Source organism: Cynara cardunculus (genome assembly GCF_001531365.2).
Source record: "Cynara cardunculus var. scolymus isolate 2C chromosome LG 1, CcrdV1, whole genome shotgun sequence".
In the NCBI taxonomy this organism is placed as follows: Eukaryota; Viridiplantae; Streptophyta; class Magnoliopsida; order Asterales; family Asteraceae; genus Cynara; species Cynara cardunculus.
This window is the reverse complement of record NC_037528.1, coordinates 11,603,646-11,622,835: the sequence shown is the minus strand read 5'-3', so window position 1 is coordinate 11,622,835 and position 19,190 is coordinate 11,603,646. Positions and strand designations below refer to the sequence as shown.

The 19,190-nt window shown below is 33.0% G+C and overlaps 2 protein-coding genes across 2 annotated transcripts; both read left to right on the top strand.

Annotated features, from left to right (window-relative positions):
• The first annotated feature begins 676 nt into the window (after positions 1-676).
• LOC112509393 (uncharacterized protein At3g27210-like) lies at positions 677-2,947 on the top strand. Its single transcript, XM_025114335.1, has 3 exons — positions 677-1,015; positions 1,755-1,835; positions 2,353-2,947. The coding sequence occupies exons 1-3, from the start codon at positions 817-819 to the stop codon at positions 2,736-2,738; spliced, it is 666 nt and encodes a 221-aa protein (XP_024970103.1). The 5' UTR covers positions 677-816; the 3' UTR covers positions 2,739-2,947.
• A 6,357-nt stretch (positions 2,948-9,304) lies between these two features.
• LOC112509384 (uridine kinase-like protein 1, chloroplastic) lies at positions 9,305-19,177 on the top strand. The gene is made up of 14 exons (XM_025114324.1): positions 9,305-9,563; positions 9,683-9,774; positions 10,883-10,952; positions 11,085-11,203; positions 12,233-12,329; positions 13,151-13,230; positions 14,823-15,017; positions 15,524-15,607; positions 15,706-15,766; positions 16,738-16,798; positions 17,642-17,735; positions 17,867-17,939; positions 18,431-18,513; positions 18,694-19,177. Exons 1-14 carry the CDS (start codon positions 9,401-9,403, stop codon positions 18,838-18,840), a joined length of 1,419 nt encoding a protein of 472 aa, XP_024970092.1. The 5' UTR covers positions 9,305-9,400; the 3' UTR covers positions 18,841-19,177.
• Positions 19,178-19,190: the final 13 nt, after the last annotated feature.

Below are 19,190 nucleotides of genomic sequence, written 5' to 3'. Positions count from 1 at the left end.
TAAAGTTTTTCTTTTAAATATGAAAGAGGACTTTTATGCAAATGCGTACAATATTTGTGTAAACTCTGTTTAAATTAAGAATTTGGTGCTTTAACCATTCAACCATAGATGCTTAGCGGGTCATAGTGAATGACTAGATTCCGATTCAAATGAAATATTTCAACTAAAGCAATGAGATGCTTAAATGGAATTCTTTTAGTTCTAATAAATCAGTAGAAATTTAAGTTTTGTATTTTAGAATTGAAAGAGATATTGAGAGAGATCAAGAATTCTCACTATTTCTTAGATGTCTAGACTCAATTCAATTCAGTGGGATCTTTCATTCACATTTTTTTTCACCAAGAACGTTTTATAAAACTTTTTTGACTCCCGAATTTCGAGTATCCTACTTCCACACAAAGCAGCTTCGTCACTTTCATGTACCCATCGGACGACAGCCCTTTCTTCCTTAGTGACCCATTCACTATGTGTAGATTAATTGTGGTTAAAAAGTGAATTTGGTTGAAAAAATTGATTCTTTCGATTTAATTTGATATTAAAAAATGGATAAATATCTTTTATTTGAAAGGGGAGGGATTATTGGGGGTGTGAAAGGCGTGAACAAAAGCAGACAAAATTGGAAAAACTTTTCCAAATCGACTTTGGTAAAGCTGGCAATTAGTACCAAAAGCTTCCCAATCAGTCGATTTAACAGACCCCCTCAATTATTTTCTCATTTTTTGCTTCAATTTCTCCATTTTTCCACCATTACAATATCAGGAGCTGAGTAGGTGATGGTTGGTTAGAACAATCGTTGCAGTTGAAGTTATAGAAGAAATGGGTGCCTGTGCTTCAACACATCGCAAAGCTTCTGCTATGAAGGTACATGTATCATCTGGATTTAATCGTAAACCAGACGATCATCCCTTCATCCCTCCTTCACCTACTAAAGAAAAACCTCCGATCATCAATGGCAATGTTGCTGTTAAACCTCAGTGGCCTCCTCTTCATTCAACCGAAAGTTCTCGCGATTTTGGTATGGATTTTATGCATACAGTCTAGATTAATACGTGTTTATTATGATTTTTTAGGGTTTTGTTTGTTTAATTCGTGGTCTAGTTTGATTTAGTTGTGAGTGTTCTTGCTTATTTCTATACATAGCTTTGATTTGACTTGGTTTTCTTTTTGTTGGTTTAATTTTCACTGTGATCCCTTGTGAACATCTGTGATTTGTGATTTTGAGTGGTGGATGTATTTTGTCCTTTTGTGTTCTTTGTTTGTTTCATGGCTTCTTTGCTTGATTCTTACTGCAGCTTTTATTAGGGTTTCTGACTTTTTATTGAATTATTATAACTGAAATTTATATCATAATAGCACCTATGGAAAGAAGTTGTCATATTCTTTGCTTGATCCTGCAAAGGGGAAAAGATGGAGCTCATCTAGAGTTCTTCAGAAGATATATGCAGCTTGTTGAGCACCCAGTAACAACCCCACACACACACACCAAAAAAATGGTCCGAATCTAGCTGGTGTGGGACTAACACGCCCCCTCCATTGGAGGATAGACAGGCACAAAGGAGTTCCACATATATAGAGACGAAATGGTCCAAATTTAGCCGATGTTTGAAAGCTATTAGCCAAGTCTGTTGTGTTCAACTTGAATTTTGTCAAGAATTGTGTTGTAAATCCATTTCTGTGAGGAAAAGATTATTCTTGACTGTTTGAAATACTATTCGCTCAGCTTTTAGTTATGTGTGCTCTACTTCATGTTGCAGCTAGTAAAGAGGAGACGTTTTTCGATTCCCAAGCATGGTTAGAGTCGGATTGTGAAGATGATTTCATGAGTGTTAATGGAGGTAAGATTTGTTTTCACGTATATAGCTCCCGTTTTTCTCTCATTACGAGTCTTTTATGGAAACAGTCTCTCTACTGCTTTAGATGTAGATAATGTTTGCCTACATCCTGCCCTTTCTAGACCCCACTCCATGTGAGATTTAGGGTCTGTCTGTTAGCAGCTTAATGAGTTTAATGGGATTCACAACTTATTCGGTCAGCTATATATGACTTTTTGGCAGTAGCTTAATAATATAGAAAGTGGCTTATTCATTAAGCTTATGGGGGAGAGCTTTATGCAGAAAACCAAATTTTTCTCCAAACTTGCCCCTCCCAATTAAAAAAAATACGCTCCTTCCATCTAGGAAAAAGCTCTCTCAAACAAAAATCTTCCTGATCTATACAGGCAATCTACACATACAGCTTTATCCATATACTTTTTTTATGAAAAACCAACCAAATGGCCCCTTACCGTGTTCGATTGGTTTGGTTTGCTTTATTTTTCTCATTGTTGTTTGAACTGAATTGACATATGTGCAGAATTTACACCGTCAAGAGGCAATACTCCGGTACACCATAGCTTCTCTGCCGGAATCCTGCGAACCAAGGGAGGAGCCGCCACCATTGATGACCAGAAACCTTCTATTACCCCATCTAATCCAACAAAGAAGAAAATGAGACTTTCCGATCTTTTCAATGAAAGCCTAAGAGAGAAGCATGATGTCGATGAGGAAAATGATGAAGCAGCCAATGAAAATGGGGTGGTCGGGAGACATGGAGCGGTGGCTGTAGATGGTGGTGGTGGGGGGTTTAAGCCAAAGAGGGAGAGGTGGGCGGAGTCTGTGCAGGTGCACGGCTGCTTACCGAGATTGCTTTCTAGCTGTAGGCCCGTAACTCCTCAACAAACAGAAGGACAAACCAAATGAGGCCCGCCCCAGAGCAGGGCTAGGATCGTTGTTGGGTTTTGTTGGTTCCCTGTCTCTATTCGTGTCGATTGTATAGTAATGAAATGCGGTGCATCCGGATATCTGATTATTACATAAAGGCAAGTATACGTGTATGTTTTTCTGGATATCTAAAGGCCAGATTGTACCGAAACAGAACAACTTTTTAAAAAAATGGGTGATTTCCATGAGAAGCAGGTGGTTGCTCTGGGATTAATCGCATAGCGGATTGGATATCTAGGTTAATAAAAAAAATAAAAAATGGGTGATTCCAGGCTTCGTCCAAACTGAACCATGGCAAGTCGTGCCACGACTGTAGGTTTCGTCCATAGCCTTGAGGTAAACCTTTTGATGGCTATAAACGCATATGTAAATTGCATGACTCGAATCTGGGTTTATTTTATTTTATATTTTTAAGAACAAATTTTAGAGCTACCATTTTTATTTTGGATGATTTAAGATAGAACCGGACTTTTGTTCTTTCATATCTATACTATATTGTAAAGCATTTAACAAAAACTTTTAAAAACTATTTTTTATGCATGAAGTACTGTGTATTGATGCATATTACTTAAAATTCAAGATTACAAGTAGATTGTGCGTAAATACAATTTATTAAAGCTTAATATTTGAATTTGTGTAACTAACTGTAAATAAACATAATCAAATAGAGGATAAATATCTCGTTTTAAATATAAAAATTTAAAATATAACTAGGACGATCATTGAGTTTCAACAAAATATTTAATTATTATCTATATAAAAAGTTATATTATTAAACCAAAAATAAAAAAATGAATTAAAGAAATACACAATAAAGTGAGAAATTTTAAGTAGTTAGTTTGGTACCAATATAAATAACTTTTTTTCAATATTTTATATTTTATTAAAAAATAAAATATTATCACTTTCTCAAAACCACATAAAATTGTATTATAATATCGACTGACAAAAAAAAACGAAACATTAAAATCGAAATGCATCTCACCACATTGTGCAAGTACTCTTATAGTTCCTTAAAAAATGAATTTGACCATAAAATCTCTTAAATGAAAAAGGTTTTTTAAGTTGGTTTCCTAAGGTAATGATTTTAAAATTTTATTTTACAAAATAAAATATTTCTTTTTTATGTAAGTTTTCCGAAAATGTATGATACCATATAAACTAATTGGCATGTTTCCTTCAAGTGATACCAATACTCGTTAGGGGAATTTCGTTATTGAAAAAAATATAGAGTAGTTTTTTTTATAACAAGAATAACAGATACGTAAAATATGGTATAATTATGATACATATATATGTCAATTATTGAGTTTGTTTACAAGTAATATAATGGTAAGGTTCCAAAATTGTATCCAATGAGACTGATTTTACTAAGAATAAGAGATTTTTACGAACTTTTAGTGTAAAGTTATATTTCATAAAAAATGGTTGTTAAGAGAATCAAATAACAAGTAATAAAAAATGGGTACGGGTGTACGTTTTCCCCAAGAGTGTAATAGTAACTTAAATGATTGACAAAAAAGGTCACAAGATAACCCTCATACGACTTCCTCCTCTTAAGCTACATCGTATGGGTTACGATTATGGTTTTATCATAAAGTATCCACAAATGCTAACGTTCGGTTTGTCAACCTTACTAAGTAGATCTCAGCTCAAGCAGTATGGAGAGATGTGCATATCTCTGTAACACACCAACTCGATCGGCATTTGAATCTTAATGCGATTATGCAAAAACCCATGTCTCTATGTGATTATTGAAGTTTTTTTCAAACGTTTTTGCATTTAGTCAAATATCTAACATTAACACACATAAAATAATCAGCTTGTCCATGTTGAGTTAAAGCTTCAACTCGAATGATTAAACTGAAGAATTACAAAAAGTGATTAACACCCAAGCGTTACATTTTGACCTTTCTGCAGCTACAACTATTTTTTGTCATGATGGTGACTCGCCACAACACACCAGCTCTGAAATCAACACATACACTAATCAAAATACAAACTTTTATGCTCTAACAACTCGAATGAAGAATAAATAAATAAAAAGGGGAAACACGAACACATAAAAGAAAAACACACACTAAAAAAACTTGCTAACAGAGTGTAAATAACACTCAAAATAAGAGTTATCACTTTTTTATGCTACTGTAAAACATTTATTACAATTTACAAATTATATCCAGTAAATAGAAAAATTGGGTATTAAAACCGATACACGTTTGGATTAACAAATAGTACCCAATCTATAAAAACAACTGCGCACTAACACAAATATTATTTTGAAATAATATTATGTATAGTCGGTAAATAATTGTGTAACATTAATAATATCTCCAACAAATTCTCCAAAATAAAGAAATTATAGATTTTGAACATCTTTTTGCTCCAACAAATTCTTTAAAGTTTTCTTCTAAACGAAAAAAGTAGAAGAGAGAGTGTAAACTCATATCAAACAGCTATGTTATTTTAGAAATTTGGAGATTCAAATATTTTTTGCTTTAACAGTTATGCTAAACTCTCATCTAAAATAGAGAAAAACACAAACATAATGGAAAAATCTCCAAATTTGGGAGAATAAAGAGAACTATAGCATATATGTTGAAAATGCTCTGAAAATCTCTAAATTTGGAGAACTCAAAAAATAATTACCATTAGAGAGAAATATTTTTCTTTATTATATTCAACCAATAAGAATTTTTTAAATTAAATGTTTAGTAGAGATAAATAATTTTAATTTAAATATATGAAATATTAATAATATAATGAATGTTATAACCTTCAAAATAAATAAGCGTTTAGAGTTGAATGCAGTTTTTTTAAAGATTTTCAATTTGATTTTCCAATTTTTAAAGAATCTGTTAAAGATGCTCTTAAGAAGGTAATTTGACCACTGGTATCCTATATAAGGCCGAGCCAAGTCGGGTTTAGGGTACGTTTGGACTCACTTCAACTCACAGCAAGATATAGAAAGTACTTTTTATATACTTCAAAAATATATATAGAGAAAATATTTTTTATATACTTCAAATGTGTGATGAGTGTGTGAGTTTATTTGTTGCATTTGTTGTATATAACATTTATATATTTCATAAAAAGGATATAGAAAATATAGTTTATTAGAGTGTCTCTAATAAGTTCTTTAAGATAGAGAAAATGAAGATTTTGTTACTATATTATTTTATAAGACAATGAAAACAAAGATTTTGTTTTCTTTATTGTTATCTATACTATAATATAAAGCATTTGACAAAAACTTTTAAAAACTATTTTTCTGCATGGAGTACTATTTAATAATGCATAATACTTAAAATTTAATATTACAAGTAAATTGTGTGTAAATACAACTTATTAAAGCACCATGTTTGAATTCATGTAATTAACTGCGGATAAATATAATTAAATAGATGATAAACATCTTATTTTAAAATATAAAAAATCTAAAACATAATTAGGATAACTATCGAATTTTAACAAAATAATTAATTATTATTTTTATAAGAAAATATATTATTAAACCAAATATAAATTACTTCGTTATTRAATCTAAATTAAATTATGATAAAAAAATTGAATTAAAAAAAGTTATAAAAACAAGAACTTTTAAATGGTTAATTTGATATTAATATCTATATATATTTGTAAATTTTTTTATGATATCTTCAAATTTATATTTTATTCAAAAATAAAAATATTGTCATATTTTTAAAATTACATAAGACCATATTATAACATCGACCGAGATAAAGAATAAAACAAAATATTCAAATCAAGATGTATTTCGCTGCATTGTACAAGTATCCTTCTAGTTTAAAATAAAAGACAATTAAAGAACTCTATATTTAGAGAATTATCTTATCCATCCATTTTTATTGGGATATTATTAAAGAAAATTACATTTTTAGTCCCTGTGGTTTGTTGAACATTTTTCTTTTAGTTTTCATGGTTTTGAAATTACAATTTTTATTTTTATGGTTTGTAATTTATTGTCTTTTTCGTTCTTATGATTTAATTTTTTTCTCTCGTACTTATGATTTAAAATTCATTTCTATTTTGGTCTTTAATACTTATAAGTAGCGTTTTGGCTCGAGAGACGAAAATATAAATGAATTGCAAATTATAGGGATGAAAACCGAAATTTTAAAACCACAAGGATGAAATCCACAATTTTTAGTAAATCAGGGGGACAAAATTATTGTTATTTTATGTAAAGTTTTAGTGTATTGGATGATAAAACTATGAAATATTGTAAACTTTAATTAATATTAAAAATGGAGAAAATGTGAAAAATGAGTGCATCTCTTTTAAGTTTTTTTTTAATTAACTTTTAATCATTTATTTTTTAAGAAATTATAGAGAAAATATTGGAACTGAATATAAAATAATTCGACTGACCATCATCGTCCCTCTTCCTCTCCTACCCTCTTTCTTCTATTCGACCATCGTCACCCACTGCCATTTGGGTTCGGGTTTAGGTTTACCATATAAGATAACCGGATAGAGAGGTTTTGTTTCTGAGAATGGAGATGATAGACATATAGGACAAAAACAAGGCAAAAATAAGATAAAATAAAAAGACCAATATACCCTTTAACAAATATTATATATAATCTAACAAAACAAAAAGAGAAAAAAACAAAAAAATTGTAAAAAGAGCAAAAACCCTCTGAGCTAACGAATCTATTTAACGGACGTTAGTTTGAGGGATCAAAAGTGAAAGAAAATTACAACCACAATGACGAAACTGTAATTAGTTCAAAAGATGAAGGAAAGTTGATAATAAATTACAACCAAATAGATCAAAAATATAATTTACTTTCTATATATAAATATAACTTTTAAATATTATATGGATGTCTTGTTTTTTTTTTCTTTTTATTGCTAAATTACTAAAAATAAATATTCATTTAATAAAACATGTTAAGAGATCTTGTAATAAAAATCACAAATAAAAATCACAATATTCACAAATTTTTATTATGTATATGTTTTAATTTTTCCTTTTCCACCCGATTCAACTTAAATTATTAAGTTGAATAAGTGCTCACGAGAAAAAAATCAGCATTATCACTTACTTATCAGACAAGAACATATGTGTTGTTGCCCTCATTTACTGGGTAAGACTCTCGGTCATTGCCTATGATCTTACTGAGTAATATTTTTGATCCTTAACATATGCATTTGGTAAGGTAACGTGACAAGATAAGCCCTTACCAGGGTAAACGTGTGGTAAATAACCCTTTAATACAATATATGTCGTATCAATAATATATTTCAATCGATAAGGTAATCTTATTTTGTTTGACATATCTTGTGCTATCCCTAGAGAAAATTTACAGATCAACTCTTGCGACTAAGGATGATAAACTAAAATCAGATAAAATTATGAATTTTCTTACCCAAATACTTATCAGAAGCTGGTTAAGTTTTGCAACGTCAAAAATGATCAACTGTGCAATAGACATCCTACCCAATTGTTGATCAATTATGCAATAACGTCCAAAATACATCGAACATATATTTATTGGTTCTACTTTGATATTGTAATTGTAAGCGAACCTACGCTCATGATAAGAGGCAAACCTATGAGGGCTCAAGTGAAATCCGTGCATCCATTCAACTAATTTTAGCAAGTAGATACTTTTTTGCAGCATGAAAGGTGCAACGCTAAACTTTGGGAGGTACTTCGAGATATTTGAAAATGCAAGAAACATCAATAAAAAAATCCCTCGAATGGGTAATTGGGCTTAAAACACATCAAACAACTTTACGAGCCTTTGATCCACATGCTCAACAAAAAGTCTTATGTTAACTGCTAAAGGGTTTGATAGTTGTTGAATGATTTGATGCAGAATAATTAAGTGGTCAGAATGATCAAGAGATTCTTATTATAGTGTAAAATGAAATATACCTGTTTGGTAATTATTTACAACGAAATTAGGGCGTTGAATGATTAAGGGAGACCCAAGATACAAAATCATTCAAAAAGTTTTCAAATTAGGGATTGTTTGTTTACCTCTTAATAGTTCCATTAAGAGGCAATATCTAAATCATTAAGAGACAATATCTAAATCATTAAGAAGTGAATCTTGTTCGGCAAAAAAAAAATCTGTCTTCTAATGGTTTCAAAACCCATTGTATGATTTTGTATCATGGATCTCCTTTAACCATTCAACACCCTAATTCCATTGTAAATAATTACCGAACAATTATATTTCATTTTGCATTATATCATTAGAGTCTCTTAATCATTCAACAACTGCCAAACAACCCATAAGAGACATAATTTTTTATACTAAATAAAATTCACCTCTTGACGATTTAGAGACCCTCTATTAATAAAACTATTAAGAGATAAACAAACAGCCACTAAATATTATATGTAGTGAAATTTCTCTTCAATATCCATATATGAAAAATAAATTTAAAATAATTATTGATATAAGATGTGTAATCATATCTTATATTTTATACGATTACATATAATTATAATTTATATTTTATTTGGATTCCGGAATAAGATCAGCTTGTCGATTGAAAAGGGTGAAGGCTAAGCTTAATAGCTACGCAGAACTCCCAAACCTTTTTATTTATTTATTTGCGAACGGCTGTATACAACTCCAATTTTGGATTCTCCGTCGACGATGCCGGAGAAGACGACGTCCATTGATTACGTGATGGAGGCCGCCTCCGGTCCTCACTTTTCCGGCTTACATCTCAATGCCCGATTCCTTCCTTCTTCAAGATCACCATCCTCCTCCCTTCTTGCCGACTCCGCCTCAGCACTCAAACAGCCATTCGTCATTGGTATGTTTTTAAGTTGATTATTTTAAATCGATTACTCGTGTGCGAGTTTAGGTTTTTTGAAATGTTACTCAGTTGTTACGATTTTATGTTTGTTTCTGTGGATTTTTTTTTCTTCTTAGGGGTTTCTGGGGGTACTGCTTCGGGTAAGACGACGGTTTGTGACATGATTATTCAACAACTTCATGATCATCGTGTTGTGCTTGTCAATCAGGTATGTATTTTTAAATTAACTTTCGAAATGCAATTATATTATCTGATTGTGAGATATCCTATTTTTAATGAAACAGTAACGGCTGATTATAGAGTTTTCAAGTAACACTGTCCCCATGGTTAAAGGCGTATAGGTATAGTTAAGGTTATCTTTAATGCGTAGGGAGGATATACTTTAGCATATTGGCTTATGCGGACATCTAGAGTTCATTCTTATTATTTTTATATTCCATTTGATGGTGGCGTTTGGAGCCTAGCTTGATAACAGCGAGGGGTATTGTTTGTAGTGAATTATGACTAGGATTTACAAAAAGATTATAATTTTCCTTGATGGCAAAAATTATTTAATTTATTTTATGCTCAGAACGTTCAAACACCCCTGATAAGTATAAAAATTACAAAAAACAGGAGAGGGTACTGTATCTGGTAGCCCCTTTACTCTCACAGTCTCACTGCTGTGTATTCCTAAATCTCTAATGCATTTCAGGCACAATCAACTTGTAATTATAGGTGCTAGTAAACATCATTATTAAATGAATGATTGAGGATTCATATGCTGTATCAATTGTATATGTTCTGTGGAAACATCATGTTGTACTGCCTATTTTTTTTTTAAAGTTTGCATCACTTGTTGTGACTCTGATGTTAAGAAAGAGTGTCCCTGTCATAACCCTGATGTTGTAAAGAGTTATTGCATTGTAAAAGAACCATCAAACAAGTTGAGTGAGAAGTTTGCCATCCGATCGGTCAATAGTATGAGTATTATAGCCTTCCTAAAACTGAACTATGGATCTGGTGTGACACGCGAGGGTTTAGATATCCTTTTGACCCTAAGTTTCTAAAAGTGTGTGAGGATGGGTCTGATTTTGATTATTTGACGAATTGGTTTTAACATGGTAGATGTGTAATTTAGTTTTTCAATGATTGAAGATACATGGTAGATACGAGATTTCTGGTGTTTTAGGTATTTTTATCAAGTTGTATGCATTAAGTATTTTGTCGTATAATTTTTTCTTTATGCTTCTTTCTTTGTTGCAAATGAAACCTTCTATATTTGAATGGGAAGTATCCTTGAAGCTTTTAATATGCTTTTTCTGTCTGTTATTTAGGATTCATTTTATCGTGGCTTGACTGCTGAAGAATCTGAACGTGCCCATGAGTATAATTTTGATCACCCTGGTAATGTTCTTATTGATATAGGGTTGTGCCAGTTTTTATTTTGCTTGCTATAATGCTGCCAATTGATGCCATCAGTGACAGCAGATGAATGCTTGCTCATACTCTTAAATAAAAAAATGCCGTTGTTTGTAGATGCTTTTGACACAGAGCAAATGCTAGAGTGTGTTGAAAAACTCAAACAAGGAAACCCGGTCCATCTTCCAATATATGACTTTAAAAACCACCGCAGATGTTCCGAGTCCTTCCGCCAGGTATTTGCTTCTGAACATGTTCTCTTGAATGGTATACATGTCAAATTTGTTGTATTGCTTCATCTGACCAGAAAAGCCTATAGTTGCAGTTTTGATGATTGTGTTTTAAGTATTCGGCTGAGTTCTGTATTTTCCACTATCTAGACAAATTTACGTTTATGAAACACATTTCATTTAGGGGCTGTTTCTTTTTTCTTGACTTCCAAAGTAGAACGGTATTTCTTATTTTGTAGAACTTGCTAGGGTTATATTTTACGGCTCAAGCAGGACTGTGTTAAATATTCTCCATTTTTCCTCACGAAATGCATTAAATGGTCTTAAATCCCTTTAATGTTGTTGATTGCAGAATCTTAATAGTGTGTATCTCCTCCCTTTAAATGGTATACAGACAACCTGGACCTTGTGCCATATTCCCCTTATGGGCTTGGTTAATATCTTATACAAGCATAGTGCCCCTCCATTTTATGAAGGAATAGAAGAGGGCCTTATCATTAAATTTATCTTCTAAATCTGTATGATTGATACATTTTTTGAACCAATTGAGAGGCCACATTTGGTAATTGTGAATTTTGGGCCAATATTCTTACACCAAAGAGCTGTGTTTGACTTTTGTTTATACCTAAAACTCTAAAGTTTATGTTACTTAATCTTATGTGTATATGTGTTTGATTTGTGAAGTTTATCCCAACTAGAAGCTGATACTACTCTTGCATTTATATTTTACACCATATTACCAAATAATGTGTTGCTTTTGCCATCATATTTTATAAGATTAGGTAATTTTCTCATTCTTGTTGTAGTCATGTTAGAATATTGTTACAGTTGGCAACAGAGATTAAATTGTTGACTAAATCTGGGGAGGTGTGGAGGGGGTGAGAAAAGTGGGGTGAGGCGGGTTGGGTGGACCGAAGGAAATGGAATTCAAGAGTGGTAATCCCGAATGCTTATATATCTGTACAAGCATTACCAAGCTCATATTGTTAAAGAATAAAGATTACATTTTTGACTTAGTTTTCGTGTGTTTTTCAGGTGAATGCATCTGATGTAATTATCTTGGAGGGAATACTGGTGTTTCATGACCAAAGAGTTCGTGACTTAATGAATATGAAGATATTTGTTGACACAGGTGTTCATTTTTTAGCATTCATTCTGTGAACGATAATTATTGCCATATTTTTGTGTAGCTTACATGATGATCCTTGCGAAGTACTATCTATTATTTCATGTTTGTGTTTTCTTGGTATTTAGCTTACATGATGATCCTTGCGAAGTACTATCTATTGTTTCATGTTTGTGTTTTCTTGGTATTTAGGTATTATGTTTTTCATTACCCCATAGCCTTGTTCTTTCTTAGATCGCTCATTAACCGGGTATCCTAAACATATTCGTTGTACAACTGTGAACTAGAATCTGGTATGTTTAGTATAATGATGTGTCATCTACAGAATCCGGTTATTAACAATGTAAGATGTTCCTATTTAGTCCGACATTCTATTGTGATGGTCGTACATGCTTCTTGGTGAAGGCTAATTTCTTTTGTCGTGTTAGTGTTGAATCTTAGATAGTTGCTTGTGATCTATAACTTCAGCTTCCTTTCTGCATATTTATTTGGTCTTTGTGTATGAATGAAGTCATCCTATACTCCCAAGTGGCTGTAATAAGTACCTTGTGGTTGAACCTCATTTCTTTTGTCTTCTGGTGCCCATGTTTCCCCCTTTTCGACTCTTTAAGTATCAGTTACTTTTGCAAAATTCATGTTTATTTGATCCCCCTGTCAGGTTCACTGCCTAGTAGTTTTCATTAAAGTTACTGTCTTCTATACCTTATCACTACACCAAATTATAACGAGCTTATCCATTTCATCCTGATTAATGACTTAATACCTTCTTTATTAGACATATCCATTGCCCTAAACAAAATCTCTTTCTTCCTTTTCTGTTGACCTAGATGCTGATGTGAGGCTTGCTCGTAGAATAAGGCGAGATACAGTTGAGAGGGGTAGGGATGTTAATTCTGTGCTTGAGCAGGTAAGTTCCTCTACTTTTTTAAAATCCTTAAGAGTATTTTTTTGGATTTTCTTGTGAATCTTGAATCATTTAGTGCTGACCAACACTTGATAGTTTTTTTCTTCTTAAAAGTCAAAATCCGCAATTGCCATTCTTTGGCTTTACGAGAGGATATATTGGTTTACTGCAGCACTAGAAACCTTCTTTTGGCTTTCTTGATTCATCTATAGCTTTATAGTGTGTCTGTGTGGTAGATAATTGCTAAGTTTCACTTGAATGAATAATTTCCTTCTTTATGTTTTTACTTAAAAGATAGAACCATATTCGTTGAAATATGCCGATAAGTAATGAATTGACATTCTAATACTGATATCAAATGGGCATTTGAATGCTTAATATATGTATCGATATTAATATAAATCAAAATCATTCCATCTGTGTTACTCCATCCGTCCGAGAAAAGAAGCAACACTTGGATTTTATGCTGTCCCCCAAAATGCAACTTTTCTTTTTTCTTGCTAAATTGTTAATCTAATTTTACTTTCTGTTCTTATTTAGGGGAATTTTTACATTTTACCAATGGCCCTTTTTTCTTAAAATTGATTGCCCATTTTACCATAATTAATTAGCTTTCTTTATAGAGGAGATTAGTAGACATTAGATTACATGCTTGATTTGATTATAGCGACTGAATATTGCATTAGGCATCTTTGGAAGAGACGACTATCTCATGAAAAACTCGGCTTTTTATTTTGATTTTCGTTGTTAGATTTCAATAAGATATGGTTTGGTTCCTCGTACTTTTGGGGACTGATGGCTGCAAGAGAAGTGGGAAGAGTTGGCGGAGAAATTGAAGATGAAAATTGGAGAGGTTTGATCTAAGATGATGACAAGATTCTCTGTTATGGATGAGAGGTTTGGGGGACAACTTGCCTCTATAGAAGAACCTTTGTGTAATTTGTTGGAGGCACACCTGAGCAAAAGCCATGGCACCAACCATGGTTGCCGTAGGGGCATCATGAAGAGAGGGAGAGAGACGAAATCACTGGCAACAAAGGGAAGGGAGTCATAATACAGGATACATAATTCTAGGTGAGGCCATTGAGGCCATCGACAATGAATTAGGTGTAGGGTGCCAATAGCATGGCTAGAGAGCGAGAGTTGCGAGATGTTAGACGTGGTCAAAGGTGGATGCAACAGGTAGGGTGAACGGTGGACCGTGGCTGTGGCAGCAAACAGCAAGGGCCCATCTAATGACAACATGACAGCTGTTAGTTTTCATTAAAATATCTTTTGGATTCTATCAGAAGATGATTTAGATTGTATGACTACCTATGATCACTGAAGAAATTATAGGTGGCATTTTGAAAATTTCAGCAGCTACAGGTTTCCATCAAGGGTCACCTTTTTAACTTAATAGCATGTTTGTTTGAGATGATAATTTGATATGGGTTTGAACTCTGTTGTTATTGCTTTTTGCTGCTGATATTGTCTTAGTGAACATGGTGGCAGAATTCATGTTTGATTATAAGTTTCGACTGGCTATTTAATATTTATTATCATTAACAATATGGAGTTCTATGATGAATAAATGGTGTCTTTTATCTGTGCAGTATGCTAAGTTCGTTAAACCTGCTTTTGATGATTTTGTTCTTCCATCGAAAAAGTATGCCGATGTTATCATACCACGAGGAGGCGATAACCATGTGGCAATAGACTTGATTGTGCAACATATACGCACAAAGCTTGGTCAACATGACCTTTGCAAAATATATCCCAACATATATGTAATTCAGACGACATTCCAGGTATTCACTTTGCCAGTTCCCTAACATTATCAGTGGACCATAACAATATTTTACATTCACCAACTGTCAACTAGGAACTACCTTTGGTTTATTACTTAGATTTCGCCAAGTACAGTACCACTTTTTATTAAATGGATTTTTACACAACTACAGGGATTATCCTTGACATAAAACGTATTATCCAACAAACCATTCAGGGGAAATGGAACCAACCAAAAAAAACTAAGTCTAGCAACTGGCTTGGATACATTACAAAAGTGAAAAAAAGTTAAAGAGTTAATGTAGTGTCCCATTTTTATAGAGGAATCTTGCCCTTGATTTGGTTTGTGTAGCATTTTATGCAAAAGAATCCTGTTCACATTGCAACGTCTCACAATAACATATAACTAATTATTGAAAGGAAACCCCACTATTTTTAGCCTGTTATGGATAGACAATCTTTATCTGGTACATATGTTTGCATTATGATACAATAGATGTATATTGATTCAAGATCCGTGTTACAGATTCGAGGCATGCACACATTGATTCGAGATCGAGAGATATCAAAGCATGATTTTGTATTTTATTCAGATCGACTCATTCGATTGGTACTTGACTCTCTACCCTATATGAAATTCTTAGGGGCTGATAGTTGAAGTCTTTTGAATGGTATTAAATGCCAATGATTAAATGAAATTGGTTCCAGGTTGTGGAACATGGCCTTGGTCATCTACCATTTACTGAGATGCAAGTAGTCACTCCAACAGGTATGATAGTTTCCGCGAGTTAGCTCTTCTTTTAGCCTTTTGTTTTTTCAAGAAATTATTTTACGTGTGGAAATGTACTGGATGCATATTCTCATGCATGCCTGTTAAAGTATTTTTGCTTGTATGGCTGTTGGAAGATCAGCAAAAGAAGGTTAATTTGCATGACTAAGAATACGCTATTATTTTTATCATTGATTTTTTAATTTTTGTAAAAACTTGAACAATAATCTATGTTTGTGTCCCATGGGACTCTTCTCCTGAGATCTACTAATATGCTATCATTCTTTCTCTCTTTTCCTTAAGAATTTGATCAAATATAGAAGACTTCCGAGTTATAGCAATGATATTGGGATGTCAAAGGGTGTTTTTAGCCACTATATGTTTTTTTGTGGTTCTGGGTGGGTGATGGTTTTTATGTATATTACCTTTTCTTTTAGGCAGGTTAGGGGAAGGGGGAGATGATGATGGCATTTCCTTCCTTGTTTTGTTCAGTTCTTCTTATGATTTTGAATTGCAAGAGCTTTTTTTACACCATCTTGTGTACTTTTCCAGTTTAATGAAATCTTTTTGTGCGACTATCTAAAAAAATAATAAAAAAAATCACTGTAACTTACAAAGTAACTTACAAACACACTCTTGGTGTTTTCATGGTTTCCTGCAACATCCATTTGTTTATACTTCCTGAAGCTGATGTAATTGTTGAACTTTTATGCCAGCATGGAACAATAGTTGCATTCAAAAATTGAATGGTTACATAGGATATGCATCAATCTGTCCTGTACAAATTTGGAATCATAATCGATATGATATCTCCGGGCAATTTGGTTTTTGGTGAGAGTGGCTTTGAAATTGAGGCCTCAAAACATAGGGAGATTGCAAAGCTAATTCTGTCTGTTGCTCTCATAAAATGTCTTCTTTAAAATTTTAGAGTTGCCTGAATATCATTGACAAGCTACTGAGACTTGTTGCAGGATCGGTATATAGTGGAGTTGACTTTTGCAAAAAACTGTGTGGTGTCTCGATTGTTCGGAGGTGAGTAATATTCAAGTATTGCAAGACAAGTTCTTCTTACTTTGCTCATGCTTTTCATTACTGTAAAGAACATGCTTTATATTTCATCTAAATGATATTTGCGTACTTTAAGAGTTTGAGACTAACCAGGTCAATGAGGCACTAATGTGACAATTGATCTGTGAATTTAGTGTAGTTTACATTTTATGAACTTCTATCATCTTATGGTTTGTACGGTGTTTTAGGAAGTTGGCTGATTCTCTCACCAATAATGTTTTCTTGCAGTTTCACCTGGAATATTATTGACGACACCATTATATGACAATAATCTCCAAAAGTTTTATCATTGTTCATGAAGGGAAATCTTGCTTATAAATTAGCAGTAATATAACTTCTGTTATCAGCAACATGCTAATGTATAGAACAATGAAACAATGATAACATATGCATCCTATGCATTTTTATCTTAGATTTGTAAAATGATAAGTAGCAATCTGACAATCACAATTGTTGGTACTTCCATTTGACTTGTCATCTAGAGCTTTTAAACATATATTTTTTTGCAAGACAGCTATGCTTATCCATCGACCCAGAGACACCGAAGTGGGTGTGACTATGTCAATTTATAAATGGCTCTTAATATACTAGGGGTAGAAATCAAAACTTAGAATATCTTAATATGAATTATGTATTTATGTGAGGATCTTAAAGTTATATGCCTGGTGAAGAGTGTAATAAATGACTACTTGTGACGGATGATCTCTATTTCGTAAGTTTTAGTGCTGACTGTGTCTTGGGTGTTGGCTTGATTGTCAATGCTATGCAATTCAAGAACCTATGAATATTTATTTTTTTGCTTTACAGTGGTGAAAGTATGGAGAATGCACTGCGTGCATGCTGCAAAGGCATAAAAATTGGAAAAATCCTGATCCACCGTGATGGTGACAATGGGCAGCAGGTAAGTATCTTCTCTAACTTGTTGGTTGGTTGATAGATCCACTTTTTATTGTGGTTTTGCTTGTACCTTTTGCACAATCATATACATATTATTAATTCATAAATTCAACATATCTACCGTAACACGTGCAGCTTATCTATGAAAAGCTCCCGAAAGACATCTCAGAAAGACATGTGCTTCTCCTTGATCCAGTTCTTGCTACAGGTTGGTGATAGTATTCTCTCCCCTGCCTTTTTGTCATGCATATAATAAGGTTAAAAATTCAAGGAACCTTTTTCCATTTTATGTTGTGTGGTTGGTATTAGTTGGGCAATGGGCAACCATTCGACCATGATTACTTCACCCTTTACATGTTTTGCTGCAGTCAGTGTAAGTAACCAGATTATTGCAATGTTTAAGTGAGCAGAGTTTTAATGAATTACTTGACTATTTGTCAAATGTCTTGCTAACCTTCAATAATGACAAGCATGGAGTAATAGACTGCAAAGAAAACTACAATTTAGGGAATCTCATGGACCCAAATCAATAACCTCAACTTCTTATGATGATAACAATGGACGAACAAGTGATTGTAACTTTGAAAACTTTTGGGCAATGGAAGGTTCAATTTTAAAGGAATGGGAATTCACAAACTTTTGCAATTCCCATGAGACGAGCAAGCAATCATCGTTTATATTGTTTGATATGGCTTGCAGGTAATTCAGCCAATCAGGCAATTGAACTACTCATACAAAAAGGAGTACCAGAATCATACATAATATTCCTCAACCTCATCTCGGTGAGTATTGTTATTCCATGTTCATACTACATATTGCCTGTTTTTAAGTATATAATATTTATGTACGGCCACACACCCTCTTCACCTTTCGTGAGGTTTGGCTCTACAGTTACCCGATGGCTCTTTGGTATATTGCCTGTTTTTATCATCACTCATTATATACATGTCATGTGCATTTAGGCCCCGGAGGGAATCCATTGTGTTTCAAAAAGGTTTCCATCGGTGAAGATAGTAACATCAGAGATTGATGTTGCTTTGAATGAAGAGTATCGTGTCATACCTGGTCTTGGAGAGTTTGGTGACCGTTACTTTGGCACTGACGACTGATATCATAGACAGACAGTAAGACGATTGATGGTTGGGATGAGATCAGAGATAAGAGTAACAAACTGTCATGAGGTTTCTTTTTTCCCTTAATCAACCATCAAGTTTGATTTTGTACCCTTTCTGCTGATGCCTGTTGTGCTTTGATGGTTATTGGGTGTAAATATTAAGGCATGGATCTTATATTACTCTTTTTCGGGGGATCAAATTGCATATAACCGGTTATTGCAAGATACTCCTATGTCATGTTCTCTATTTTCGTAAATATTTACTGCTGACACTTTGTGTTGCTGAATTTTGTAAAAAATTGGCTTTCAATTGGGTTTGTGTTCGAATATGCATTTTAGGGTGTT